The 10,860-nt window shown below is 43.4% G+C and overlaps 1 protein-coding gene across 1 annotated transcript; it reads left to right on the top strand.

Moving 5' to 3' along the window:
* Nucleotides 1–871: 871 nt before the first annotated feature.
* On the top strand, nt 872–4,480 carry LOC120646236 (AP2-like ethylene-responsive transcription factor BBM2). The gene is made up of 8 exons (XM_039922904.1): nt 872–1,352; nt 2,130–2,212; nt 2,319–2,327; nt 2,415–2,503; nt 2,605–2,678; nt 2,771–2,821; nt 3,113–3,189; nt 3,345–4,480. The coding sequence occupies exons 1-8, from the start codon at nt 910–912 to the stop codon at nt 4,178–4,180; spliced, it is 1,662 nt and encodes a 553-aa protein (XP_039778838.1). The 5' UTR covers nt 872–909; the 3' UTR covers nt 4,181–4,480.
* Nucleotides 4,481–10,860: the final 6,380 nt, after the last annotated feature.

The following is a 10,860-nucleotide window of genomic DNA, read 5'->3' as shown; positions in this document are numbered from 1 at the left end:
AAGAGCGCAGCGTAGGAGAGAAAGAAGAACTTAACGATGAGCGGATAAGCTGGCCTCCATGCTGTGCGCCGAGTCAACGATGAGCGGATGAGAATGAAAAGGTCGAGGTGGAGAGTTCGAGAGGCTCACTGGAGGACGACGCATGTTGCAGACCGAGAAGAGATAAGATTGAGCTGCAAAATACTGTAGGCTCGTGGGTGGGGTAGTGGTTTTCTTTTTATGTGTTATTTTTTAATTTTTTCATGTTCATCTTGTTTTGATTGATCTCAATTATTTCAAAAAAGCAACAAAAAGTACATACAAAGATCTCATTTAGACTAGATCATGGATACAAATATTCATTAAATAGTTTAAAGATAGTTAAATAGACAATTCATTATACAAGTTGTTTTTTTACTGTCTGTGTGCGCTGTTCAATGTATTTACAGACGGCAGCTATCTATACCATTGTACATGCTCTAACCGATGCAGCGAACCTGGATTAACCCCCGGTCAAAGCGCACATGCAGTGCAATCTAATCGAAGCAGCGCGTCATAATTACACACGCCCGCTCGTACGTGCGTCCCGTTCATACGCATGCTCACGACGCGCCTTCCCATGAGGCTTCACGCTCGCTCTCTCTCTCTTCTGTGAGAACCCCAAGGCGTCCGCTAAGCACGCACCAAGTACCAATTTATTGATCCCGTTTTCCTAGCCTCCCTCCCTCTCCCTCTCTCACTATCTCTATCTGCTAGCCGTGACAAGAACACGGCAGCGACCGGCTCCATCTTCCTACGCCTGCGAGACTAGACAGGAAGAGTCTATCTAGGGCTTGTGCAGTCCATAAAGGCGACAAGAGCCGCCCCCCCCCCTCTCTCTCCATTTCTCTTCCCTAGGATCAGCGCTAGTGCGTGCTGCCGCGTTCCGAGATGGGTTCCACCAACAACTGGCTGGGCTTCGCCTCGTTCTCCGGTGCCGCCGCAGCCGACGATATCCTGCCCCCGCTGCCGCCGCCCCGAGGCGATGAGGCTGCCGCGGAGCCGAAGCTCGAGGACTTCCTCGGCCTGCAGGAGCCGGCGGCCGGAGTGGCCGGACGGGCGCCGTTCGCGGGGAGCGGCGGCGGCGCGAGCTCCATCGGGCTGTCCATGATCAAGAACTGGCTGCGCAGCCAGCCGGCGCCGGGACCTGCGGGGGCCGATTCGATGGCTCTGGCGGTGGTGGAAGAAGCGTCGACGGACGAGGTCAGGAAGGTGACCGACGACCGCGGCGCGGAGAGCGTTGCCGCCGTGGTCGACGCGGCGCAGCAGAGGAAGGCGGTGGCTGCGGTGGATACGTTCGGGCAGCGGACCTCCATATACCGCGGCGTTACCAAGTAGGTTCTTGGTTTCATTGTGTTTTACATATTCTCTTGATTTTCTTGATATAGCGGTGATGTGTATTTTAGATGGTATTGTGTTTGATTTGTGCCTAGATGCATATACTGGCGCGGGTTCTTGTTGGTATTGGGTCATTTCGAGTTTGCAGCTAGCTTCATTCCTTTTCCCCTTTAGTGGCCACTGGCCAGTAGTTTTGATTTTATTAGTGTTCTTATTGCTTCAGGAATGTTTTTCTTCTTAGATATCTTTCGTTGTAGGATGGCATCTCTAGTTGATGTTTTGTTCTTGTTCTTGTTAACGCGAATTTATTGAACAGTTCATGTGATGTTTGAAATAACAATTTTTTCTCACCGCTTCGGATGCACCGATCGAGGGCTTGGCTTTTCTCTTCGCATCTTGTGAATGTATCCATGAGATTTTAATATTGCTAGATTGTTGTATCTGTCCTTTGTTCATAAGTGATATGCCATTTATATTTTTATCATCTGTAACAGAGTGCTTATTCATCTTTTGATTCGATTGGATCAATAAATCCTTTATTGTAAATGTGTTTGTCATTTCATCAAATGAAGTCATTTTATCCGTGACTTGTGCATTTTTTTACTTTAATAGCAAAATGTACTAGTAGCAGATGGTAAAATTGTTTGTAATTTATGCTTGCTATTCATTGTCATCTATCACTTCTTCAAACTTGTTTCACATATCTTTCGACTGTTATTGTCATTATTCTTTCTTGCAGTAAAATTCTTGTTTTGTTTATTTTTTCTCGATAGGCATAGATGGACAGGAAGGTATGAAGCCCATCTTTGGGACAACAGCTGCAGAAGAGAAGGTCAGACTCGCAAGGGCAGACAAGGTAATAATTTAAATTTCTAAGTTATTACGTCATATTATTCGATGAACATTTCATGCTAACCTTGTGTGTTTTCTGTTGCGGCCCTCCCTTGAATCCATTAATTCAGTGTATCTTGGTAAGTAATTTTTATTTACAATTTCAATAAATTGAACATCTTTCTGTTCCTGTTCACATGTTGATATGTATGGTTAATGCATTGAAGGTGGATATGATAAAGAAGAGAAAGCCGCCAGGGCTTATGATCTAGCTGCTCTCAAGTACTGGGGCACTACAACGACTACAAATTTTCCGGTACTACTTATTGGTTTATGTGTTATTAGTTCTCCATGATTGATATTTTACATTTTCTCTGCCTATTGAATGGATGTTATAAGATTTTTCATTTTGTCTAGATGAGCAACTACGAAAAAGAGTTAGAAGAGATGAAGCATATGTCACGACAAGAATATGTTGCATCCCTTAGAAGGTATATGTATGGTCAAAACTTTGTACCTTACTCGATCTTCAAATTAAGTAGATTGCAAATGGATTGACATAGAATATAATCCTGTGGTATAGGAAAAGCAGCGGATTTTCTCGTGGTGCGTCTATTTACCGAGGGGTTACAAGGTAGAACATATTGTTTTTCCTTATTATAATCTGGTTCTAGCAAGAAAAATCCATATTGTAGTTTCTATCTATGGGAATCTTTATGTTGCATGTGGATCATGAATACATCTGTACTAATAATCTCAATAATGTTCTGTTCACTATTCGTTCTGTGTGCTCTTTTGATTGCTGTTGATGACTACAATCTTTGATAATATATTCTTTGATTGCTGTTGTAAGCAAAATCAATGTTTTCTTGCAATGTTGACATGTGAATGTTTTTTCTAACTTTTAAGCATACTTGTAAAACAGGCACCATCAGCATGGAAGGTGGCAAGCAAGAATAGGAAGGGTGGCAGGAAACAAGGATCTGTATTTGGGCACATTCAGTAAGTTACAGACTAATATTTTAATCCAACACTTTCTTTGTCATGAAAAATGGAAACAATATTGAAAAGCATAAAGCTAATACTGATGAAGTGGCTTTTCCTTGAATTCCCCCTCTTGAATATGATATCATTTGTCGTGTGGTTGACCTGTGTAGGTACCCAGGAGGAAGCAGCAGAGGCTTACGACATCGCCGCAATCAAATTCCGAGGCCTTAATGCGGTCACTAACTTTGACATGAGCCGGTATGACGTCAAGAGCATCATGGAGAGCAGCGCCCTACCAGTTGGTGGCACCACAAAGTGTCTCAAGGATGTGCATGATCAATCTGATATGGGCATGAACAGCAGCGGTGCAGACTCTGCCAGCCATATGACTGCTACTACAAAGCTTCTTACTGATGGCATTGGTAGCTACGGCAATGAGAATTATGGTTACAGTGGCTGGTCGCCCTCTGCCATGATGCGTATCCCCCTGCAATTCAGCAATGGCCAGGAACACTCCAGGCTGTGGTGCAAGCCAGAGCAGGACAGTGCGGTTGTTGCCGCAGCACACAACCTGCAGCATCTCCAGCACTTCCCGTCCCCAGGTGGCACTCACGATTTCTTTCATCCATCACATGTTCAGGACGTGACGGGCGTCGCTGATGTTTCATCACCATCAGTGGACCCTAATTCATTCTTGTACAATGGAGTTGTTGGTTACCATGGTTCCATGGGTGGCGGTTATGCCATGCCTGTCGCCACCCTAGTGGATAGCAACCATGCAACCAGTAGCTATGGAGTTGAGGAAGGCACTTCTGAATTATATAGTGGTCAGAACTTGTATTATCTCTCCCAAGCTTCCCCAGGCGCCAATACTGGAAAGGCAGATGCTTATGAGCAGCAAGGTGTTGGGTATGAAAGCTGGGTTCCATCTGTGCCTGTGATATCGCAGAAGGACCCCAATGTGACGGTTTGCCATGGCACACCTCTATTCTCAGTTTGGAAGTGATGATGCTTATATGAAACCTAGTTTTAGACTATCATAAAGTAGTGGTATTAACAGTTTCTGGAAGGGAAAGATTAAATTTTAGGTATACCAAAGTCTAGCTTTTGACTTTTAATTTCTCTTATGAAACGGGTTTTTCTGCTTCAGCCACTAATTAGTAATGTTAACATGCTAACTCTTTGGTGATGGCAGAAGAGCTTTAATTTGGTGTTTTAATACTGGCGTCTGCCAATCATATGTTTTTCTTGCTCTCTCCAATGCTAGATGGTACTAGCAGAGATAGAAAATCATTCATACAGTCGTTCGTTCAATGAAGTTTGTTAATGCTCCCCGTATGCAAGTCAATTGAACATTTTATGATCAGTGAAAGAAACGCGCATTGTCATGAGCAACCATACCATTTGTGTTGTCCAGGTTTACTGAGCTGGCACCAATGGTAAGATTTGCAACTGAACAGTTTCTGAACTATTTTCAGAAGCGAATTATAGTTCAATTCACATAGGTTGATATATATGGCACTCTACAATCCGGTCATTCCAACCATGCATGGATGTGCATTGAGAAGAATATGCTCGTGCACATGGCGAGTCGCGTGAATCTAAACTACAAACCTTGCTTGCAACCCAATCTCTAAGCTTTTATTTTTCGACTTGGCCCGCGTGGCCATTCCATTTGCCCGTGACACTTTGCTACAAAAAAGCATGGGTTACAATTTTGCGAACTCGTTACCTTAGGACGATGTGCATACATATTTCCTTCAGTGACAAAAGGAAAATCTCGTCATGGGATGTTTGTAGACAACACGGTTGAAATTCTTATCCTTCCCAGTATATATTTCAGGTGAAATTTTTTGAATTGATGCTATTTCTAATTTGTCTTGAAAAGTATCAATTTAGTCTTTTGTTATTTTTTATTGAGAGTATTGTGTATACATGACTGGTCAACAAGCTGGGTTAGACTGCCAGGCATATTTATATTCAACTCCTGTTGGCTGTTGGCCCGTTGATGTCAAACCTTGCGGGTGTGTGGTCCCTTCTTGCAAGTCAATTGAACCTGGTTGTTTCGCCTGTAGTTGCACGGTAGTATCTCTTTGATCCTCGTTCCATGGAGAATACATTAACCTGCTAGTAAGATTTGTCAGTACATTTGGGCTGGTAATTTACTCGAACGTACTGTCAAGGGTGTTGTTCAGGGCAGTAATCAAATTGATCTCTGCAGAGTACCTTCTACTTTTATTCTTACGATGTCTTTTTACGGGGTTCTCCAAATGTTCTCACGGTAAGTCGTCAGATTCTCTAGGTTCCTGTTGACCGATGACGATACACAAACATGAGGATTAACTATTTTTCTTCTATCTCGATTCGTTCGCTATGGGCTCTATCTCACACTCTCAGTATGACACTGAATGCAATGCACTCCCTTCCGCTGCTCCTGCTCTCTGTTTGATCCCAGCAAAGGACTAATGGGTGTTTTGGTAAGGAGGGAAGGAAACCATAAGTTAGACCATGTGGGTGCAGATGTGTATCTAGGCCCAAATAAGAATCAGTTGTTGCCATCAAAATTTTACCCTATAATATGCATCCCCCCTACCTCACCAAAGACAGGCCGAGAATCAACAAGCAGGCCTACCAACGTGCCAAAGAGCTCAAGCCCACTCAATGGCTTAGCCACCTGCCAAGACAGCCCGCCAAAAAAGCACCTATATGCTTAGGCAGCCCAACTCGTTCCCCAAACGAGGAACCGGGTCCTCAAAATCTCCAGTAAACATAGGGGATGACCAAACGAGATTCGTAAATGTTACTGGAGCGAAATTCATTTTTGTTGTCAGTCAATTTTTGCGCCGTGACTAGGAATATCCTTCTGTTTGGCAGTATGTCAACACTAGAACATATATACTATATACGACAAGATGAAAATTAACAGTTTTGCGTGGGTTGTTGCACACACTGGAGCACCTCTTTTTTAATTAAGGGAACGACCCGAACATTCACAAGTGTATGTCTACTATAATATAAAAACATATCTGGCCATAAAATCAGAAACTTACATGAGTACTTAGACTCCAACACTTCAACTGAAACACAAAAGACAAGAAAGAAAGAAAGTATTAAAAACTAAGCTTCAAACTTCATCTACGTTATTTCTTCAACCTTGCTTTGGTCCTCATAGTAATAAAATCTCATATTAATTGTCTTCTTAGAAACTCTTGAAGTAAGGATCGTCGGTGATCCCCAAAATGATGGCAGCAACATCCGGCAGAGCTTTCTCAAAATGACTCCTCAAGAGTCCCCTGGCGCCGTCGTCGTACAACTAACAAGGCCAAAGTTTTCACGCGGAAAGCACACCAAAGAAGGGAAACAAGGAACCAATGACACCCTCAAGTAGATAAGCGGCACCCGAAAGTGTCGTCATCATTGGCCTGCAAGCAGGTCCAAGGCTTTCACCATCCCCATTCCCTCCTAGAATCAGCATTGCCACCAGAGTGTCACCACAACACAGATCACATCCACGGCATACCCCAGCTGCACCCCATCCCACAAATGGAGCGAGCAAAGCCGAACCGGCAGGGGCTACGCGCATTCGGCCACTAGAGAGGCGGCAACGCATCGTGGCTGCGCCCCCCGGCACACTAAGCGGCGGAGGGGGTAGGGAAAGAACTGGCTAGGTGGCATGGATCCGACTGTCAGGGAGGCGGCGATGCCCAAGCCGTGCCCCCGGCACACAGATGTAGAAGGCTGTCATCGAGGAAGGTCCCCTGGAGCAAGGGTTGCGTAGATACGGGCTCATAGGAGGTGCTCAGCGCTCCACCGCAACCCTCGGATGTCGAGCCACGCGTACGCCGCGCTGTCGGCCGCTCCTCACGCTGGGTGCCACCACGCCGATGCCCCCTCCCCCTCTGTCTCATGCTGCCCACCAGGCCTGCGTGCCTCCTCCTTGCCCCATGTGGCTGCCGCCACGCCATGGAACCTCCACTGCTCGCCAAGATCCGCCTGAGACTGAGCTGCCCCAACGAGCTCCATGCAGATCTGGTCTTGTATCCGGCCGGACTTCCGGCGGCGTGCTTTGGTGGTGGTGAGGTAGTGTAGAGGGAGGGAGCGCGGCACTAGGGTGGCGGCGCAGTTCCACCCAAGCCGCCCATCCAAGGCGACGCGAGCGGCCTGACGCGAGCAGTGGATTCACTGGAGCACCTAATTAAGGATAAACTTTTTTCTTGAAACTAATTAAGGACAAACTTGTTAGCTAATTAAGGATAAACTTGTTATATCATTGCTAAGAAACCTCAAAATGAAGGTGGTGCTGCTTGGGAATCTGTCTGCTTACCTAGGAAAGAAGGTGGTTTAGGTGTGCTGAACCTTAGGACTCAAAATGAAGCACTCTTGCTCGAGAATTTACATAAATTCTTAAATAGAGTTGACATCCCTTGGGTGCATCTTATTTGGGAAAATCATTATAAAAATGGATCTCTACCTAGCAGCAGAAAGAAAGGCTCTTTTTGGTGGAGAGATAATCTTAAGCTTTTTGATTCCTATAAAGGCTTGGCTATGGTAAACATTTAAGATGGTGTCAGCTGTTACCTCTGGGATGACTACCTTTGGCTGAACTTTGTACCTAAATTCCAATACCCAGAGCTTTTTTCCTTTGTGAAGAATCCTCACATCTCAGTAAGAAGAGCTATTGATGCAGTTGGCTCCAGTGCCTTGTTTCATCTTCCATTATCTGATACAGCTTTCTTGCAACTGATTGATCTAGCATGTAAACTCAATAGCTTGCGGGACATCACTGAATCTGATATCTGGACTTATATATGGGGCTCCCCTTTCTTCTCATCGGCAAAAGCTTACATAGACCTAACTGGTCATAGATTGGTTCATGATGCATTCAAGTGGCTTTGGAAATCTGCCTACCAAAACAAAGCAACTGATTAAATGTCACTTTCTTCATGGATGTTATCATTGTTATGAGCTGGTGCATTTGGATGCAAAGGAATGATTTAATCTTCAGAGGAATCTTACCGTCGCAAACTGCCTGCCTTCGACACTTCAAGACAAAATTTGCCTTAGTTATTCTAAGAGCAAAAGCTAGAAATAAAGACCAGATGTCTTCATGGCTAGAAGCCCTTGTGTAATCTTATTTATCTTTTTTGTATCATTTTGGGTTTCTTAACTTACTCCTCTTACAGATTTTGTTTGCCTTTTCATTTTTAATTTATAATCAGTAGGGGCATATCCCTCCTGTTTCATCAAAAAAAAAAGATAAACTTGTTAGCTAACCGACGCATCATGCATTTTGTCCGACAAGAAATAATGCAGCAGCCATTGAGCCATACACTTTTTGCCAAAGTGGATCGAGCAAGCAGGTTTGCCGTAGGAAAAAGTTAACTTGTTCGTTTACATAAAGCACCGGATGCGTTTTGCAGAAGCAAGTCATGATCGAGCGGCACCATTTTGCCACCATCTTTTTTATTCCTGTTGCGACGCGATTAAGTGATCTGTATGGTCGAGTGCCAAAGTGGATTCCGTGCCCCAGAGTCAAAAGTGATTCTACGGAACCCCTTTTTGTTTGGAGGCACACCGTAATGACTGTCCAATTGCACCGTGGAGATACTGTAGACTGAGGCAAATCACTTTCGGTTGAGCTCGCTCGCAGTGGATCTCCGCGAGTGATCACCCCATTATTGCAAAAGAAAGAATAGTCTGTTTGTAGTTTCTACTTTATTTGATAAGTTTTTTAACTATTAACCGATAGTAAAAGCCAGCATAATTCGCCGAATTTCATGTCGCTCTCTACCCACCGCGACTGCTCCTTCACACGTACATGCATGCTGAAATAAAATCCATTAAACGAATACAAATTAATAACTCTCTCAGGATTTTTATAGAAGATAGTTTAGAGTATACTTTTCAAGACCAATTCAATCGATCGTCCAAACTATAGTATCAATTTCCTTTCGTCAGATGGGTCCAAGCTCACATGATCACATATTCACATGCCACTATCGTTTTGTGCCTGTGAGCCTCTGCCTGCCTGACCGTGACACACCAACTCCGATCTATGGTATGGAAACTAGCTAGTTTATTTGCCGTATTTTGCAGGAACTGAATGCACGACGCCATGACTGTGAACTTCAGCATAGGGTGCCTACAAATTAAGAACCCCGGCCCCTTCACATGGCGGGTGCGTACAGATCCTGAGATCCAGTAGTGGACTTTGCAGCTGCGGCCGGCAGCTGGGAGGAAAATGGCAAAGACAGCGGTCACGGCGTGCTCGATATCTGGCAGCGACGCACGATCCATGGACGTACGTGAACCTGTCTAGCTTCTTGTTCTTTAGCTGCTCGCCATTGTTTTGCAATTAAATGTATACTTAGTTAATGAATTGATCATGATCAGCACCTAACGAAAGGTCGTCTTCTACTTTGTTGCCTTCTGAAGTCCAAGGAGAGGAATCCATCCCTGGCTACCTCTCACCGCCCGTGTGTGATGGCAACACATGTGACAAGCTATGGATCCAGTATAGTCTGTACCCGCTCATGCACACTTGCTTTGTACATATATGTCTTGTTTCCGCATATAGGAGTATGTGTGATTCTCCATAAAAATTAAACTTTTGTAGATTGCATTCCACTTTTCTGGCAATTATTAGGCATAAAAGACACATAGTAGATCACTTGTCTAGCTAGCAAGAAAGTTTGCTCAACCCATTGTACTTTTCTTCTTGCCCGACATATTTTTTTTTAATTTATCTCGATATATGATGCATTCTTTATGCCATGTTTTACATAGTGCTTTGGGCTGTTTTGTTCTGTTTGGATAATATATCCTAAACCCTTTAAAGAATCAATATCTAAATTCAAGTAGGCTTTTATTTAGCTTTTATATTACGGTATAGTATCGTCTTTAAGCAATACATGTTTCTTCATTTCTAACAAAAGTCCCTTTATTTTGTGAAAATAATGAGATTTTTTTTATATGCGTTATCTAACTGAATATTGAAAGCCTCCCATTAATATTTAGCCAATGTTTTACAAACTGTGCGTTATCTAACCCACCATAAGCATTTTATATTAGTTGTATTCTTTTCCTTTGAGAAAGTTGATATCTAGGATCCTATCTGATCAATTACAGAGGCCAATTGCATTTATTGATGTAATTTCCATACACTATAGCCACATATACACCGTGACATCTTCTGATCTTGTTTTAAATTAGTGAGAAGAAAACACAAGGCCTAACCTGATGTGTGTTAGTATTTTTTACTATCATAAATAAATCCGCATGTGCACATAATACCATTTTAGTATTTTACCTGTGAGTAATTTCAGGTATCATATTTATATTTCTGCAGGGAATGTGAGTTATTAATGATTAATTGTTGCTTGGATATCCAATATACAAATATGGGTAAGCAATATATATGAATATTGAAGTAGTGTGACACACAAGTTGCCCAAGCTCATTGCAATAGACTTTAGGCAAGGAGAAAGAAAGAAGAGAATCTACGCAGCACTTATGTACTTCTATACAGATATAGAACTTATATTGTACACATACACACATACACATGAAAAGTACCCAGCTCTAGGAACCTAGGAACTACCAGGAGCACCGCACTTGGCTCGCAGAGGAACCACAAGCCAATTCGGCTACTTTATGGACCTCCAACCCCCTATCTATAGCCTAACA

The sequence above is a fragment of the Panicum virgatum genome, chromosome 8K (assembly GCF_016808335.1).
Source record: "Panicum virgatum strain AP13 chromosome 8K, P.virgatum_v5, whole genome shotgun sequence".
Lineage (NCBI taxonomy): Eukaryota > Viridiplantae > Streptophyta > Magnoliopsida > Poales > Poaceae > Panicum > Panicum virgatum.
The sequence above is the reverse complement of the archived record's forward strand: the minus strand, read 5'-3'. Positions and strand labels throughout refer to the sequence as shown.